We start from the raw sequence: 20,233 nt of genomic DNA, 5'->3' as shown, positions 1-20,233 counted from the left end.
CACAAATATTGAATGTATGTATCCCCATAACAATACTGTGGTATAGACAAGTTTGCTGCCATACTAGAAGGACATCATAATTTGGTGTCATGGGGATCTATTATTTTCATTAATGACTTGGAGAATGAAAGAGAAAATACACCGTTATAAATTTGCAGAAGACACTCAACTGGGACTGGGTGCAAACACTTTGGAAAACACAAGTAGGATTCAAAGTAATCTTGATGATGAATAAAATCACTGAATAAAAAAAAAACAACAAGTAAAATACTGTACACATTAGTAAGGAGGACTTAAGTACACCCAAACAACATGGGGAATAAAAGCTAGGCAGTAAAACTGTAGAAAAGTATCTGGACATTATACGGGATAACAGAATTAATCATCAATGGGATGTTTTTGAAAAAAAAAGACACATACAATTCTAGGGTATATTGTGTTCTTTGAGAGACCGTAGGGATAATTATTCAGCTTTACATAGTGCTGGTAAAGCCTTAAGGTAACACATCCAGATTTAGGTACTATACTACGAAAAAGATGGTGACAAAACTGGGACAAATCAAGATGAGAGAAACAATAATGGTAAGAGGCTGAAAGACCCATGAGAAAAGGTTAAAGAATTGGGTTTGTTTAGTCTAGAAAAGAGAAGAATGCCATGAGATATAATGCTCTTCAAGTATATAAATGATTGTTATAAAGAGGATGATGATCAATTGTTTTCTATGTCAAAGGACAAATAGTAATCGCTTTATTTATAGCAAAGTGGATTTCAGTTAGACATCAGAAAAAAAACTTTCCAGCTATGAGGATAGTTAAGCACTGAAGCAAGCCACTAAGGAGGCTTGTAGAATTCAGGTCATTGGGCATTGTAAGAATGCATCAAACCAGCGATTCTCACCAGAGCGCCGCGGCACCCTGGGGTGCCAGGAGATTCTTTTAGGGGTGCTACCAAGTTGTTGCTGCCCGATGGAACTGTGCCTCCATGCCTGTTTTCAAGAGATCCCATGTGGGGCTGAACCAAGAAACACCTGTGGCAGGAATACGTGCCCCATTACAGCCTAGCCTGACTGGAGGGGCCATTGTGAGGCTACTACTAGTGGACCAACTGGAGCCAAGATCAGAGACATCATCACTGTTGACAGGATAACAGTTAATTCAACTCCTGCCCCTGCCCTTCCTGGTAGGAAGAAGCCACCTCTTGGGCTTGATACATCAAGACAAAGGCAGAGGCCTTGTCTCCCTTGCATGAGGAAATGGAGTCCTTCTGCCTACATCCACAGAGCAAGCTGCTAAATTAAGAAAAGTTATGGAGGAGTGCCTTGAGTGTAAAAATGTTGAGAAGTATGCATTAGACAAAAATTACATTCAGGATGGCCTATGTGCTTCAGTATAGAGGGGTGGACCTAGTGACCTCTTGAGGTCTCTTCCAGACATTTCTGTGATCTTTGTTAATCTTAATTTTAGAGACTGGGAACTAATTTGGGAACCTAGGGCCAGATCCAACAAGAGGGGACTTGAGTACTTAAACTGTGCTTTAGGCATAATTGAGGTGCCTAATGATCCATGGGAATGATCCATTCTAATGATCTGCTTAAGTGTGCAACAGGCCATAGGTCATGTTCCTGACATACGCTGAAACCACCAACAGCAACACCCACTATTAATTTGGGGGGGGGGAGAGAGAGGAGGAGAGGACACCCACTTTTTGCATAATACCAAAATACTTAAAACACACAGAAAGTAAATTAAATTTCCTCCTCAGGTTAAGTAGTCAATCCCTTATCTTTCACTTCAAGAGGGAGTGCCCCAACCACTAAATAATGGTCTAGGGACACTTCCCCCCTCTCTTCTTGAGCCTCTTTGGTTCCAATTCAAAAGGGTCTCAGAAGTCATAGGGCCACCAGAAGAGCAAGCAAGAGGGAGGCTAACTTTGTAGCTCAATAAGTTGGGTACTACCCCTGGGAACTGGTTTGTGCTACAACAACGTTTATACAGTGACTACCCAATGAATGACCAATTGGATGGAACAGACCCCAGGATTTTCCTCAATCAGCTAAGTCCTTGCCTCATTAGGCTACAGAACCAGGGTCCTCTTGTGTGTCAGACATTTGCCACTGAAGACAACTACATACTACCTGAAGGCCTTGCTTTTTAAAATCTGGATGGATGGATGGATGGATGGATGGATAGGATTCAGGCTTAAAAAGAACAGAAGAAGTGGTGCCCAGTCTCAATAATGCTGCTGCAAATGTCAGTGTTTCCCAACCCCCATCTTACTCCAAATACACTCTAGTTTTCTTTAGGTACCTGGGGAAATTATAGCAATTCACAGGGCTGACTATGAAAGCAACTGTGAAAAGCCGAGGTTATTATCCTAGGCTGCTGCAATACATAGACAGCCGCCAGAATGGAACCTCATCAGGACAAAGTAAGTTCTGCAAATGCCACTGGTGAGAAGAAACCCTTCAGACTGAAGAACCACACACTAATGAAAACAAACCTTCTGGGAGAGGGCATACATAAGAATGCGAGTCTGTTACTACAGACTATAATTTTGCAAACTAAATAGTTACGCCCACAACAAAACGCCTCAACAAAGCTGTAGGAGGATACTGTATTCATCGATATGATTTATGACCAACTCAGAAAGCACTACCAAACAATCTTCTATCATTGGCTTGAAATTACCTTCTCTGTGTTACTTTAGGGTGGTGTAAACACCACTATAAACATAAAATATGCTGAGACATCTGGCCTTCAAACATTCCCCACCAATCCTGCATCACACCCCAAGCAACACTGTGAGATGTCTGCCTGTGCCAGTATGCTCATTAACTCTCCTTAGTTCCAATTTATATTTTATTTCCAACACATGATATGAGCAGCTTTGGAAGCATATAGCTATATTATCAATTACTTTCAAATGCTTATTAGGTGTTGGTAAGTATTCCGAATTAATTATATATACCATACACTTCTCAAAACCATAAGACTTCATTTTACAGGTCAGCATTTTAGGACCTGTTGTCTTCTGCATTGTATTCCTACAACAGTTAAAAAAGCACCAAAATCCTCACCCTTCTGGTATAAAGTGATTTGCCACGTTCTGTAACATTAAAATGGGTCATTCCAGGGTTAGGAAAGTTATAAGGGCAACTGTTTAGACAGTGTAATACTAAATAATAATAATAATAATAAATCACCAGCATAGCACTTTGTACCCAAAGACCCTCACAATGCTCACTAACGTCATTCAAGCAGCTTTTTCAGTCAGTGTCACTTTTCAGATGTCACCCGGATATAGGGAGATGTCGCTCTTAAGACCTTTTTTAGTTGAATTTGAGCTGAAGGGCACAACAAGAAGTCCATTTACATCTCTTCATAAAAACCTACATTTCTTTTCAATAATCATTAATGGTATGTGGACAAAATAAAAATAATGTTGGTAAACATTTACATTTTTTAAAATGTTGAAAAAAGTGAATGGCTACCTCTAGGCTATCACCTGTGTAATTTAGATTCTGATCCTACAAACAAACACATGCTTAACTTCAAGTCAATGAAACCTCTCACATAATTAAACTCAATCATGAGAACAAGTGTTTGAAGGATCAGGCCTTTAGTCCTGATCTACAAGGAGATTAACAGGTCAGGAGCCAGCTGTATCTGTGAAAGCATCTCCATTTACAATTAACCAAGACGATTGTACGCCTTACCAAACAGCTCGCAAACCTCAGTAATTCTCAGTTGAGAAGTTTGGACTTGAGTACCTAAACTCCTAGATCTGTAGGATCACAGGGTCAGGCCCTAAATTAACAACCGGAGTGTATAACAAAGGTAGTATATATATATTATATATACACATTATATATATATATTTCATAGACATTAGGGCTGGAAGGGACCTCGGAAGATCATCGAGTCCAGCCCCCCGCCCAAAGGGCAGGACGTCAGCTTTATTTATATAAAAATATATATATATATTTTTTATATATATATATATATACACAAATATACACACACATACACATATTATATATTATATATATATAAATAAAATTCACGTGCAATATATACACATAAATATAACAAAAGGCAGAAGCAAGAAAGTTAGGATTTTTATGGCACTTTCTGGGAATTTTGCAGTACCTTCAGAGGGAATAAAATACAACTTCTACTCTTTTTTCATGTGTAGCATCTGAAAGGTAAGATCTGTCCTTAAAGCCACTTTCAGCACAACAGTTACCCTTTGCTATATTTTTTTATTTAGTGTTATTGAAAGTGTAAACCATTTTAAAGGACACAGCTCTACTATTTAAATGCAATATCACCAGCGTCCTATGTTACTTCAATGGAACCACATATATGCACCAGGAAGAAAAAAAATGTTTTTAAAAACTTTGCACTTTGAAATTAGGAAAGCACTCTATGCTGCAGTGTGTCATTGTGGACAATAATAAATTGCCTTAATCTGTTGAATATTCTACCATCCTCTTTCCCTTCATCGTATGCTTGAAATTGGCTGCTCTCCTGGACTTTTTACATAACCTGAAAATATGCAGAAGCTTGCAAGGCATGAGATAAGCAGAGAATGAGAAAACAGTGACTGGTTGGATATAAACAACTGGTTGGATGTGTGTGCATGCACCCCCTCCTGCCATTTCCCCCACCACCTTCCCAAAAGAAATCTCTGCAACAATGGACTCCTAATAGGAATGATGGCCTTCAAAAACAATGAGCTTGTTTGTCAGCCTCTGTCTTTCTGAATTTGGAAACAATAGATATATCCAGGCTTTGCATCATTACGTTCTTAATTAATGTTTAGCACACAAATGAACAAGCCTTTTTCCACCCCCTTCCTCTTTCTTTTACAAGAGTAAGCACTTAGTTTAATTGTAAATAAGAGTCACAGGAGAACTTAAGACTGACAACACACACAAACTATTAGATTTCTGGCTGGAAAATGACCTCAGTGATGACCCCATTGACAGCCATCCTGAATAATTCACCAGCATAAACTAAGCCACTATTTTCTAGTGGATGGAAAAGAAAAGAAGTAACATTGACAGTAAAACGGTAAGAAGAATAGTATGTTCCAATTCATTTTAAAGTGTGCTGCATTCATTTTAAATCATTTTCTTCAAGCAAGATCAGGGTAAGAAATGGTCAATACCTCTGTTGTATTTATAACGCATGAGCAAATAACACATACTTACAGCTGCTCTCACTATTTTACTAGACCTATTAAACAAATCTGTTGCATGTTACAAGGAGCAACCTCTATCCTCCCTTTGTGTAGCATACCTATTACCAGTAAGAAGCCCATTGTTTGATTTCCTACAGAAGGTTAAATCATTTCACAGTTAAAACCAACAGTCCTTTGGATAAAATAAACGCAGAGGAGGTAAAAGTTGAATGTTCATGCATTTAAAAATAAATAAATAAATCCTTAATCTTCTCCTACTGTCTCCCAAATATTGGCCTGTGAGCTTGAAAAAATGTTTTATTAGTAACTTGCCAAAACATTTAAAAAAAAAGAACCATTATCGTATGTGAGTTCCAAGTAAGCCCCTCCTAAACCTGTTAGCAAATTTTCTGGTTGAGGATATAGAAATAGAAACAAAGGATCAGGCTCAAATGAAGGAACAAGCTGCCTGAAAACTCACATTCTTCAGTGCTGATGAAACAGAAATGTGAGTCACACAATGTCATAAGGATCATAAACAGTGTATTTTGCCTTAACAGCTGCAGTCAAATCATAGTCCAGTGAGGACGATATATTGTAGTCTTGGAATATTAAGAAATAACCATCTTCATCTTCTGCGGTGAAGGGGTTGGGAGAAACAGGCACAGACTTTTCCTATTGTTTTATGCATATATACATGTTCTGACCTTTCATTCACATTATTCGTTGCTGTTAATACTCAATTTAATAATCCAAACAATACTGGGTTATAATCAGTCACATAAATCACACAATATTGTTTCTATTCCTTGACTGTAAGGGTGTAATTGAGAATTATGTTTCTGGTGTGAAGCCCCACAAAGTCACAGTTAAATTAAGAACTGTAATACGCTTCTGGAAACCAAATGCAATGTACTTATGAGAAACAGATTTTTGCACTCAGAATACTCCACTGGATGAACAGGCTAATAATATAGGTGACACCTTGCATCTTCTGATACAGTGTTTTTTGGAACAATTTTTAAGTGGCTTTCTTCAGTGGCTTTAAGTGGCTTCAGTACTTGTCATAAATACTTTCCTTGGCCAGTGAGCCGAGTATCACCATATGATTTATCCATCAACAATCATGCATTTCTTGGAAGATAAAAAATACAATGTGATATCTCAATATAAGATTATACGATAGCACAACACTACATTTTTTTTCACAGTGATGGGTGGTTTCCCTTATAAGATTATGATTATGTAAGACAAGCAGGTGAGAGGGAACTGAAGTTTTAGTTTTCAGCATGGCTTCATTACAATCAAAGAGAAATCCTAAACCCAATGAGGTCAAAGAAAAGGCTCTTGTTAATATTAATGGGCTAATACGGTCTTCCTTGACTTAATAGGTAGCACAGCATCTAGTATGTTGGCAACTACATGTTAGGCAAGTCTATGTTTTCACCTGCAACTAATAAGGACTCGTTTAAGGATGAGTTTATATTTCTTGCAACTATAGGAGCCATCCAAACTTCCCAGCTATTGGCTCCATGCACAATGCATGCATCATGCCAGGACCAGACCATTTGACAGGCATTCTTTTGTGGACATACCTCTGGTTACAGACCACCTTCATGTACTTACACAAAAGCTATAAACAGACCTTTGAGGTCTCATCGTATTTGAAGGAACTGCAAACAAGTACAAATAAGCAGCCCTAGCAGATAAGAAAAGCAGTATGAAGATGCAGACAGCACTCTAAGGCAATTTGCTCGGTAGGGTAGTGTGGCTAAGCATTGTAATCAGATGGATAGTATTTGATGAAATTTAAATGGCTCCTGAAATGATTGAGAGGCAAGAAGTCAGAGGGATTCCTTGGCATGCACAGAAAGTGTCTAAGAACTCCTTTTTTCCACTATTCAATAAGGACTTTAGAAAAACTCAACATACATATCTTTAGATGATTCTGGACAAGGATTAAGAAAGTAATCACAGCTTGTCCTGAAACGCATGCTTTTTTGATGGGATATTTCTGAACTACCTCTTTCTGAGGAGCAGGATTCACTTTGTCTGCTACAGAGCAGCCTGACAAAGAGACCCAGCTTTGCGAAGTCTTTACAGCTTCATTTTGACTAAGAACTAACCTCAGGGAAAAAAAAATACATTTAAGTAAGCTTGCAACAGACTTGGCTAACAAGATAAAATGCTCATATTTTTTTCGCCTCTAAAGTGAGAATTTGTAATGCTGAGGCAGATTAGAACATGTGAGATGGAGGAGACAGGTATTTGTCAATGTGAAATGCCAAAGGCAAAGAATTAATAATAGCTAAAATTTCTGGTGTTAAGTAGAATCATTATTTTCTAGCAAAGGAAGTTTCCTTTTTTTTTAAGTTGATGTATGCAGTTACAAAAAATCAGTTATTGATGCTGTTAACTTACATTTATCTGTCTTTGAATTGCAGTTTATTAAAAAAACCAAACATTTCGTTACAGTTATTTACTTCCTGATTTTTCAGAAGTTTTGAATTGAAACCAAGCTTAAATGTAACAAACACTATTTTTTTCTTTTTGCAATTATCAATTTTTTCCTGTAATATTTTCTTTCATGTTGCTATCTTGGATTTGTAACTGGCTTCTTTAGTGCTAAACAGGTTATCTAACGAACACTAAACATTTAATATGCTAGTATATTCAAGTTAAGTGAGTCTTAGCTCTGCAATAAAGATTTCTCTTTTTTCTTTTTCTTCCAGAGTCTGGATTGCTTATAAAATGAAGTATTTCTAATTGATGTTGGCTGCATGCTATGGCTTCATCATCATCATCTGACTTCGTGAAGAAAACCAGGACACCAGATTTAATCATATTTAGTAATATTCCCATTGTACAGTTTTGCAATATTTATTGACTCTGAATTTCTCAGAGGACTTGAGGCAGATGCTCGCTCCTGAGCAGCGTACTGTAAATTGCATCAATAATATTAATCCTTCATGTATTTAAGTAAAATATAACTTTTCTCTCTAGTCATATAACTACTGCAATGTGTTTCAAAAAATCTATAACACCAGATAGCATTGTCACTTGGAAAGCAGGGAGATAACTGATTAGAAACCACATACAGGCCATTCAAGTTTTGCAACTTCAGATGACACCCACAGTTCTCAACAGCAAAAGCCGTAAGCTGACACTGCAAACAGCCTGCCTCACAACAAGCAAAAACACAAGAGGTGTGTTCCAAAGCCCTGCAGCAACAAAACCTACAGGAGCATCGGTTAAGCTAGGGTTACTATATTTCCAATTCCAAAAAAGAAGACATCTGGCAGGGGAACATGTCACTCCCCACCCACAGCCCCCTGGCACTGCCAGTGCCCCCCACTCCCAACCCACAGCCCCCCCAATCCCTGCTGCTGCTGCTCACTCTGGACTAGGGTTATCATATTTCCAGTTTCAAAAAAGAAGATGCCTGTCAGGAGGGTGGGTAGTATTGGGGGGGGGGGGGGGGGGAGCAGTGATATGACCATGGCCTGATACGACCATGGCCTGACCCTGCCATTTACTCCCAACCTGCAGCCCTCCTGTCCCGGTTGATACCCCTCACACCTGTCCCAGAGCCCCCTGACACGGCCTGTGCTGCACACTCCTGACCCACAGTCCCTCCTGATAATCCTCATTCCCAAGCCACAGCCCTTCCAGCCCTGCTAGCGCCCATCACTCCCAAGCCACAGCTCCTTGCTCCCCCGAGCCCTGCCGGTATCACTCACTCCGTAACCACAACCCTCTGCTTCCCCCAGATTTGCAGCATCTCCTAGCTGCCCTCCCCTGCAAGCACAGGCACCAGCCCTGACACCACTGGCCTGACTACATAGCTCTCTGCTGCCCTGAAGCTCCCCCACCTTCACCCACTGGAGGGGCAGGAGCCTCCCCCACCTTCCCTGCCCTGCTGCATCCCCAGCACCATGTGTGCCATGCATCCAATTGGCCTCCTACCCCACTCCCCTTAGCACCAAGCAGCTCCTTGCTAGGGTAAGCCAGGAAGTGTTGGGAAAAGCTTTGATGCATAGCAGACGCAGAGCAAAATCCTGAACTTTTGTTGATATTTTAAAAAACCACCCAGACTGAGATGGGAGGACCAAAAAAAAGAGCACGTGTCCAGGAAAACCTGGTTGTATAGTAACCCTGCTTCTGACCCACAGACCCCTGGACCTGCTGATGCCCTTCACTCCCACCCGCAGTCTCCTGTCCCTGGTGGTGCCCCTCACTCTTGACTCTCAGCCCCCTGCTTCCACCAGCCCTGCTGGAGGGGCCCCCAGCTGCCGCCATCCCAACTGAGCCCTTCAACCCCTGCCCCACACAGACTTACCTGCCTTCAGCAGCTGGAGCTGCTCCTACCAACCTGCCAGGCTGCATGCTGGCCACGTGCATCTGTGCATGCAGATTCACGTGTGACCACTGCCTCTGATCACCCTCCCCCCACTCCTGCCAGTGAAGCAAAGAAAAATCTCAGGCATTGGTTAACATTAAAAAAAAAAATAAACCCGCCTAGACAGAGACTGGAGGGTTCAAAAAGAGAATGTGTCTGGGGAAACCCAGATGTATGGTAACCTTAGGTTAACAGGCCACAGTTGTGAGACTAGTCAGCATGAGTTCTGCTCCAGAGTACAGGCCCTGTAGAATCCGTGAAAAGAGCTCCTGAACTTGCTACCATTCACTTTGGATAAATAGCAAGCTTGAAACCAGCCTAAGCTTCTTTGTAATGAATTGGTTTCCCTGATCAGTGGAAAAAAAAAACAATGAAATTTTATAATAACTCTCCCCAATTACAAGTGAGCCTAAGATAAAACTTCTCTGTGTCCTTTAGGTTTTCGGTCCTGACACTGAGTTCTATCTAGTCTCAAGAATTTGGGTGAAGAGAACAGGCTGCTTGCCATGTGTTTTTTTCCAAACACTCATAATTCTACTTATCAGTCCTTACTTGCAGCCACATTCCACAGAGCTGTAGCTATAATATAGTTCTTGAGTTCTCAAACCCTCAGAATTGCAGTACCAAACATACACCATGTCTGGTGAGGAATCCAAGCTCAAAACACTTATGTATAATCAAATCTCTTTGCATCTGTATCTCTGCATCATATCCATTTGTGCAGATACAGTCCAGATCCTCATTTGTCATAAATCAGCATAGTTTGGATATGACCCATAATGAGAGTGGATAATTCTTTTATTGAACCACTGCCTGGGTATACATAGGCTGTTCATAGATGAAACGAGAGGCATGTGTGCACAACACTTTAAAACGGGCTAAATGCTTTTCTACTGCTTTAATGGTGTTGGTGTTTGCACATCTCGGCAGCATACTGCGCATTAATTCCAGCCGTTGTAGGAAATTTGGCGGTGTAATGCACCTTTAATGATTTGGGGTGGAGCAAAACTAAAATTCCTTTGAGGTGCTTTAGTTTGCTGCCTCTACAGCCATGGAGTGAAGCAGCAGGCTCTGTGCAACTCCATGGTTCAGCAGGAAGCCCTGTAGGCATCTTGGCAGCAGCCTGGAAAAGCAGGCTCCACTGAAGAAAAGCGGTGAGTCTGATCTATGCCCCCTGCCTCCCCCTGCTCAGAGCCTGCCTTCCTGCATGGGGGCCTGGTGCTTCCCTCTGTGCCTGTGGTGCCCCCTGGGACAGCCCAGGTTGGGTGCCTACGGGCAAGTGCCGCCTGGTGGGGGGCCATCACTGCTGCAGACGGAAGCACCAGGCCTCCCCACCAGCCCAGGGAATGCTCAGCCTGCCAACAGATTGTCCTCCCCTCCTCACTGAAGAGGCAGGTAAGTCAGCAGGGTGTGTACATGACATGGGGATTTAATCAGCTGTAAACTTAAGCAATGTTTTTTAAAACCCACCACTTCAATTAAAGCCCCTGTTTCATCTACGCACACCCATAGGCATCAACTGACCTCCACACTAGAGTGTAAGCAAAACTGTATTAGTATGAAAACTGTTAGAAAAACAAAGAAACAAATGCAAATATTTTAAGGAATGAAAGCAAGTTCCGTCTGATATGCCCATCTGAATAGTTATGTAAAACACTGAACAAAATATGAAATATTATATAAGATATTTGCATATTCCTTCTTTCTTTTATATCTTTTTATCTTGAATTGTATTTGCCCAAAAATTCTCAAGCAGAATTTCATTCTTCATTATGTTCTAAACATTACTCTCCGGCTAAATTGTTGCTACCATTCAGTCATAGAGCAGAAACAATAGCGTCTGATTCAATTGTCCAGTTGCAACAAGAATAGTGAGAAGCAAAAAAGTCAAAGCATATAATTTGTGAGCAACCTTTTCATGAAAACCATTTGGTTAATGCTTGTAGATCCATTTAGAGAAATTAGAACTATTTTTGCAAATGTATCTCCAACTATAAAGGGGACCACATTCATAACTAACCCAATTTGAAATGTACAGTTTGCATCGTCCTAGATCAATGCAATTTTAACATTAAGCATTTGATCACACATGTAAAACAAATTCAAAATTAAGGTTACCTAGGAAGTCATAATAAACAGGTGCAATAACAATTTTTCTTAGATCAAATACTTTGATAATAAAACAAATCTTGCTAATAATTTAAAATTACTCTCAAAAGTGATTTAAAAGCTTTGAAAATTAATAATTTTAGACATATACACTTTGAATAGGCATGTCTACATGTACTATCCATACACATATATAGCTAGTATGGTTCTTTTTTTCCTGCTCATTTACAGCACTCTCCTTTCCTTAGCCATTTGTTTGCATAACTGTTTAAAATAATGAGGCTTAGAAAACAGCTTGCTTTGTTCCTAGTCTATTTTTTTCTTTCTGTTTGTTCATAAGTTCCATTAAAAACAGGGCAATTAGAAATAGAAGGCCAGCAGAGAAGAGGAAAATCTGAGAAGCAGAGCCTCCATCAATATGAGGTAAGAAGCACAGTAGTAATGACTTCATGCACAAGTTCAAATGAAAGACACAATAGGATTGGGGCTGGCAGAAAGTCTGGTAATGAGCAAAGATTAAAAGGATGAAAATGTATAGCTTGACTAAGCAATAACAAAGGACAACGTAAGTACAAATATATGAAGAGTGAACAAGAAGGCTAGAAAGGAATTGGGTGATATAAAAAGGGGCAACAAGATTACATTTAGAAGGAAATATTTCTGACAAACAGGATGAACATCAAGGCTAAGGACAGGTATAAACCAGCATAAGTAATCAGAAACCAGTTCAATACTATAACACAACACAAGGTCAGTGCACATAACTTTCAAAATGGCCCAAACTGGTTTAAGATAAATCTGGATGGATGCAGTATCAGACTTAACTGATTTAGGCTAAATCAGTTTATTGAACTTCTGTCCCAGATCCCCTCCAGATTCAAGTTAATTCACAGTTCTCCAGCATCCTAGGATGCTTTGCACCTCCCCCACAAATCCCCTCTCACAGGGTTGGTGGGTTAGACTTAGCTGAAGCTACCTGCTCTAGTACTCCACCCCCCTTCCCCTCTCCCTCCCCTCTCCAGCTTCTGGTCTGGGCCACAGCAGGCATTTGGCTGCATTTCCAGAATCAAAAGTAAATGTCTGTTTACTTATTTATTGGTTTAATCTATGCAACTTAGATTTACCTGCAAAGATTGAATGGATTCAGCCTCAGGCTTTTAGACTGTCTGTACTTCGCCCAGAAAAGCTCCTGAAATAAAGACAGGACATTGTCCCCCATTTTCCAAAGGGAGCAATGGAAGCTCTTGTCACTTGATACCTTAAAAACCTTTCTGGACGGTCTACTAGAGAATCTGCTCTATGAATCAAAACTGCATTTACCAGTTGGATTGACTGCACAATACATTCCCCATGGTCTGATTCCTGTCACTTCGTGCCATAACTCAGGGCTGCCCAACTTCCAATTGGCTGAGGCCTCAGACAACACAAGGTGCATTAGTGTGGGCCTCACACCAAGTGGGCTACACCAAGCTAAGCCACGGGTCCCTGGACTTACCCTGCACTCTCTGTACTGCACTGTCCCACCCCCTGGGGTAGGGACAGGAAGCATCTGGAAAGGGGAGGGGAAGACTTGAGCAATAGTGGGAAACAGCAGCTAAGTAGCAGCCTAGGAGCCACAATTTAACCCCTCGCAAGCCCAGAGGCCATCAGTTGGACAGCCCTGACTTAACTAATCAAAGACAAGTGAAGGAGATTTGCTGAAGTCAAAAGTCAGATACAAAGAAAAGCTTTACTGTATCTGATTTTTGTTTGGTAATTCCTCTACAGTTTCTTTGTCAGACACAAAAGGTGGTAGAAGAAATGGTTTTAAATGGACTGAAAAATGTGCACAGGGCCTTAATTATACAATGGTACTAGTAGATTCATGGTAGCTTCAGGCTTAGATGCTGCTAACAAGGCTGTGCGAGGATTTAAATATAGCCCCATTGTCCTCTGAAACCTAATCCCACTTCAGCCTGAAATGTAAATAGTTTCTGTTTAACATGCAGTGTCTGTTGAATCTACCTTCATTATAATTTTCCCACTGCTGAGAATTCTAGCTGTGGGATACCGGGCAAAAAATTTAATCAACAGCCTATAAAGAATATTAGCTGAAACTTGGTTTCCATTAACACCTCATTAGGTAGAGCCCGTATAATACATAAAATGAGCTAATGACTTTAAATGGAATTGTCTACCTATAACATAATCATGTCAAAAATTTATTTCTCTTTAATAATTCACAGAGTGATAATACATGCTTAACTATACAAATCAGCAGGAACTGGTGTCTTAATGAAATAATTTATCCCAAGATGTTATGATCCATCAAATACTAGTCCTTAGGCAAAATTTTAGCACATACCCAAATTAAGGCAGGGCAAGGTGGCACATAGGGGACTAACTTGTTCAGAAAGACATTAGCTTTTGTAGATGGCACAGCCTATTTTGTCAGCTGCTATGAACGAGTTCATTTCTAAGTGTCATCTTGCCTTGCCTTCTGCCTCTCCCATACTGAAAATGAAATGGACTATGTTCTATGGTATGCATTTCCTGATAATCAGCAGGTGAATGAACAGTTCAGGAAAATCATATCTGTAGCATGGGCTTTGGTTAGTTCACTACTACAAATCAAAAGCTGAAATCATCAGGGCTAGGTACAGACAGTCAAAAAGCTCAAGGCTGAATTGATTCAGTCTTTGCAGGTTAGTCTAAGATGCACAGATTCAGTTGAAACAGAAGTGAACAGATATTTACCTCTGACTCAGGAAATGCAGCCACATGCCTACAGTGGCTCAGGCCTGAAGCCAGGGAGCACTACAGCATGGCTGTCTGGCTTTATGTTCACTTCCTCTTCCTGCTGCCCCTGAGATCTCTAGGATTTGCAGGCTAGATTCATAGCAGCAGGACTTTGCAGGGTTGCTTGTCACTTCCTCTTCCTCTTTCCAGGTGCCTCTGGGATTTGTAGTCCAGTCACAGCCAGCAGTAAGTTTGAGCAGAGGAAGGGATGTTTAACCCCCAGCCCCCTCCCCCCTCCCCCCCCCCCCCGTAGCCTGGGCTGCATCCCCATCTGGGCTTGCCCCCCCCCCACTCCCTTGTCAGCCAGCCCTCACTGCTCCAGCTAGGGAGCAGAGGGGTGGGGCCAGCCATGATCTCTAGAGCAGACAGCACAGCCCAGCCCAGGCTGCCAAACATGCTTGGATGCTGGGGGACTCCGATTTAACTTGAACCAGGAAGGGGTCTGGGACAGAAGTTTCATAAACCAGTTTGACCCAAATCACTTAAGTTTCATACTTCATTCAACCAGGTTTATCTTAAACCAGTTTCAACCATCTTGAAACTGGTTTATGTGCACTAAGCTTCTGTTCTATTACAGGTTTAAACCCGTTTATGATCACTTAAACCAGACTGTGTGCAACTTCTGTCCCTAGCCCAGATGTTTAGGCAACTGCAAGCCTGATTCTGCTTCCCATTTATGTCAGTGGTACAACTCTCATTGGCTTGCATTGGAGCAGGACCAGGTCTTCTGTAAACTGAACTGGAGGCATCAGCTTCCTAAAAACAGGTCTTCACCTTATCAAAAATCACCATTACAGTTTAGATTAGCCTGACAGGTTTACTAGCAGTTCAAGAATGTAGGGCCCGAATGAACTCCCAAGTGTTCATATATCCGTTAGTGAAGGTTGCACAATCTACCCCTTTTTGGATAGAAATACCGCAGTCCCCATGCTAATTAAGGTCACCTCTCAGAGTTAGGGCTGAGATATGAGGCTGCTGATGTGATAAGTTCAGATAAGTTTTCACTGCCATAGGTCTTTAGAGAAATAAAGAATCTACTGCTCCTGAGCAAAATAGGCATCCTTTAAAGAAATATATATATTTTATATATAAAAATAAACTCTTCTAGAAGTTCTAGTTTGTGGAAACCTCCTTTGTGATGATCTGAAGTACAAACCTGTGTTTTAAAAGACGTAAGTTTAAAACACTACCTGTATGCCGTAAATGGCTCATGCCCTAAACCTCCTCTTACCTAGTTATAAGCTCTCCAACCTTTCATATGATTAACCATCCTATAACATGCTAAGTCCCATCCACAATTACAAACCAAACATTGTGGCAAAGGCATATTCAATTATATTATTCAGTGTCTGCTTACATTTTATGGCTGACAATTGCGTAATAAATGTAAGTATGTCGACTCTGTCACCTATACCAAAACAGCAACTCAATCCTTTAGATTGTTGATTGTCTTTGCAAAGAAGGTGTGCTGCAATTTCTTCATAATTCCCCTACTGCCTTCTTGGTACCCAGAGCAACATCCCTCTGAAGTATACAATTAAGCCAGGAGACCCCTCCTGCTGTTCATGTTTGCTAAGTGAATAGAGCCAGGACATGTACCCATTGTCTTCCTGGTTGAATGCTATAGTCTTTAGACTAGTTGACTAACAATGGCTGTTCCCAGGGCACCAGCAGGTATGCCACTTCTAACTTTTAGTTTTCAATATGTATACAGGGACCCATGACAATGCAGCTTGTAAAATGATTCATAATGCATGCATGTGTAAAGTGTTATTTCTTAAAGAATAAGACGGAGTGGGGATAGGTATGCTCATGTCAGGAGGCAGATTCTGAACTTTGCCTAAGGGCAAAGTTTGTGTCTCAGTGGGGTTGTGAGAATACATGTCATCTAACTTCAGTGGAGGCAGGGTTTTGCCCTTGGGGAGAAAGTGGCTTTTTTTTTTTTTTTTTTTTTAGTTTTGTTAAAGTATCACTGAGTTATGATGTGCTATGACCAAATTACAGGCTCCCTGCTGAGAAATGAAAGTAGCATGCAGTAAAATGCACACTGTTTCTAACCAGCGGGAAAAAAACAATTACCCCAACAAGTGAGAGCAGAAGCAGTTAATACTTGCAGCATGATAATAGAGAGCTTGCCAAAACTAGCAACTAATCCAATGCCCTGAAGTAGCATAACAGTATATCTATTTATCTCATTCATTGTGGCTTTTTCTTCTTCCCAACCCCATCACCAGCCAGCAAATATCTATAATAATTATTGTATTTCTAATTATACCTACCAAGAAATGAACATTAAAATACTGGTATGTTGCTTCCAGCGGAGAGGAAATCCATACTGCAGGATAAAGTCAGCACTTATCATAGTGGTTAACATTGAAAATTGTATGTGAAAAAACCCAGTCTCCTATATAGAACTAGGATCAATTCAATTCATTCAACGGTGCTAATCAGTGACTCGATTACATATAGTTCCTTAAGATAAATCATTCTTCCTTTAGAAAGTGTTTCAGTGGTCTATAAAAAAATATCCACCTCTATTAGCCATCTAACAAGCCATCCAGACTAATTATCCTTTTCGGCTTTTCCTTTCTTTCTCCCATAACCGGTAATTCATCATGCTATATAAAACACCACTAAATCATATTTAGCCTCACGCTACTTTGAGCTCTGTACAATGTGTAGTTGTAGTTTGATGCTAGCATATTTTAAAACAGTTTTTATAATGCATTTCACACTGATGCAGCCTAGTTGCCAGCATTAGTAACAACAGAAAATTTCCCCAAGTATAGCTTTTCTCCAACACCTGCTAAGTCAGCAAAGGAGAATGTATCGCTTTATCTTTGTACAAGAGGCAATACCAAATATTACTCTGTGCCAGATTATGGTACATCATGCACACATGGGCTTCTACAAGAAGCGACTGCTATGTGTTTTCTAAATACACAATCTGTTAATATGTGGGTAGCTGCAGAAAATTATAATTGCATGGATGAGCACAGGTAGTCATACACAAAAGGCTACAGTCCAATAGAGAAATGGGGGGAAGGCAATTTTAGCATTATACAATCCTATTACTTCAGGGCATAATTTGCCTCACATTTTGTGGTTAAGGAAGAGGGATTCAAGCTTCACATAAGCTATAGCTAAAGCTAAAGAGTAGGAGTGCCGTACACACATGTTTCAGAATAAAATGACATTTTTTCCTTGGGCAATTCAGTTGAACTGGAAGCAGACTTATGCTGGCAGTTAGTCATTTTAATTATAGTGTGATGACACTTGCTAGTTTAGAAGATGATTCATCTGGCTGCATAGGAATTCAGTCTTTTTCCCCCTGCTCTATTCATGAACTATATTCAAAGTACAAAGTATAAAATCAGGCATTTAATTGCTTAGGACTTACCTGGTGGAAGACTTAGCATATCATAAGCTATTCAATAATAGTATGTGTTATCTACTGAATGTCAGCTTTGTTAAACAGTAGTCTTTACAGAATATAGAGAATAAAAGGCAACAGAGGGGCACTCCAGTTTAATACACTTTCAGGGCAAAAGAATAGATTGCATTAAATCAATAGAAATGCAGTATACCTTGCTTCATGTAGCAGATTAAAATGCACCCTTTAAACACAGGCAAAATAAATCATACATTTCTGAATAGGATTATTTCATTCTGTCAAATTCAGCCTTTGTGCTGTAATTCCATCAAAGTCAAAGAAGTTATATTAAGGATGAATTTGACACAAAGTCTTAAAAAAAAAACAAAAAAACCTGACACACTGACCTACCTTTATGTGACAGACGTAACCTTGGCTGCCTTGTATCTGTTGCATGACATCCAGTAGGTAACTCTAGTAACAAGCCACATAGTGCCAGGATTAAAAGGTTCTTGGCAAATACCATGCTGCCCAAGAGCAAATTCTTGTGCTTCTTTACTTAAGTGTTGATTTATTTTGTTGGTTTTGGGTTTTTTTTTTTTTAAACTGCAAGTTCCACTTTTGCTTTCTCAGGACAGTTAAATCTTTCTCTGGTCAGTTGGTGGGGATCTCGATGAGAAATGCAGTTTCTCAGATTTCCATATGTCAGGCTTTGCAAAGGTCCTGACAAATATTCTCTCCCAAGGACAATTGTTTATACACTGCGAGGACATTCCAAGGCGTTATTCTGCAGTGTTGTGTCTTGAGCTCTCTTTAGTAACTCTGCCAGTGGATTCAAGAAGAAGCTGTATTCAGTCTCTCCTGCAAGGCAATTCATTCAGGAAAGGAAAAAAAAAAAAAGCCTCCTCCTTGGTGCTCTTCAGAACTCAGCCCCTTGCTCTGACTTGCCAAACAGCTAGTTTTAATTCACCTTTCACCTTTGCTAATTAAAAACAAGAAGTGCCATTCCCTCCTGGATTTGCAGGATCCACCCAGCAGGGATGCCGGGCTGTCAGACTGCTGTATTTACTGGGAAAGTTCAGGGAGGGTTGAGGCAACATACAGTACTTGCCGCTTCTAGGAAGTGTTTCTGATCCACGTGCTGCGTACTGATCCTCCCAGTTACTTACTGGTCTCATATTCTAAGACATCAGGAGAGGGCTCAGAAGTTCCTCTTGCCTTTCATTTTTAAAACTACACATTTTAAAAGGCTTTTTAGTTTTTGTTTCCAATGCCGTTAAAGTGTAGGATTAGCTTAACATTAACTGCTTGAGTACATTAGCATTTAGACTCATTAAATGATATGTCAGCACATAGTTTTCATACTACCTTGTTTTTAGAGATACCTTTACAATTATGTCTCTAGATTGTATTTACTTTACATAGGATATAAGAAGCTGATGCCACAAGACACTTATACCTGTGTGTAAAACCACTTATGTGGGTAAAAATGGCTTCAGTATTAGATCTTAGGTTAGACTTTATATAAAGTAAATTTATTGCTGGGGTTTGTTTGTTTGTTTTTTGGGGGGAGGGGGGTGAGGGGTAATGCTAAAATAATATAAGTTCTAACTCTTTACCTTTTAAACTGTAGTTGACAATACCACTGTCAAAAGTTAGTCTTTTTATACATAAAGAGGTTTGATTTACATCTGGAATACATTTTTGAGGGAGTGCTCCTAGTGACATTTTTCCATAGTTGAAGTCATCTATCTGTATTATCATTTGTGTTTTTTTGAGCATGTTTCAAGACTTTCTTATCATGCATCTGATGGGATGAGGATATTCACCTTATACTCACTTGCCATTAAAGAACATATTGCTTTCTATAGATGTAAGACCTGGGAATAAAGATAACCAAACACTGGGGAAAGTAAAGTGCCAAGATGAGGTTTTGGGTCAGCAAAGGAGAATGCTATGTGGATAGGAAGATCTAAACAGGAATTTAGTAGAGATCCATGAAGAGCTGAATATAACATATGTTGTGAAGTCTCAATGATTTCAGTAAGCAAAACGCATGGTTAGGATACTAGAAGATGGATGGGCTCAGAGGCTCGGGACAGACATTGAAATGCCTGAGCCTAAGGTGATTCAATCTTTGCAGGTTAGTCTAACCTGGCTAGGCTAAATCAGTTTTGTAACCAGACAGACATCCCAGAAATGTACAGCAGACATGTGCCTGCTGTAGCTCAAGCTAGAAGCCTGGGGGCACCAGAGCAGCCCTCCCATCCCTTGCAAAGAGCTGAGCTGAGGCCCCAGCAGGATGCTTTGATTAGAGTGGGGTTCTCCCTTCTGAGCAGCCCAGCAGGGAACTGATAGCAGTATTTATCATCCCTAACTCAGTGTTTAT

The 20,233-nt window shown here is 40.3% G+C and overlaps 1 protein-coding gene across 1 annotated transcript in view; it reads right to left on the bottom strand.

Annotated features, from left to right (window-relative positions):
* SEMA3E (semaphorin 3E) overlaps window positions 1–18,965 on the bottom strand; it is a 220,339-nt gene extending 201,374 nt beyond the window's left edge. The window contains exon 1 of the mRNA XM_019487530.2: window positions 18,256–18,965. Coding sequence (XP_019343075.2) covers window positions 18,256–18,370 — 115 coding nt within the window. The 5' untranslated portion in view covers window positions 18,371–18,965. The remainder of the gene's footprint in view (window positions 1–18,255) is intronic.
* Between the last annotated feature and the right edge of the window lie 1,268 nt (window positions 18,966–20,233).

This window comes from Alligator mississippiensis, chromosome 4 (assembly GCF_030867095.1).
Source record: "Alligator mississippiensis isolate rAllMis1 chromosome 4, rAllMis1, whole genome shotgun sequence".
In the NCBI taxonomy this organism is placed as follows: domain Eukaryota; kingdom Metazoa; phylum Chordata; order Crocodylia; family Alligatoridae; genus Alligator; species Alligator mississippiensis.
This window is presented reverse-complemented; position numbering and strand designations above follow the sequence as displayed.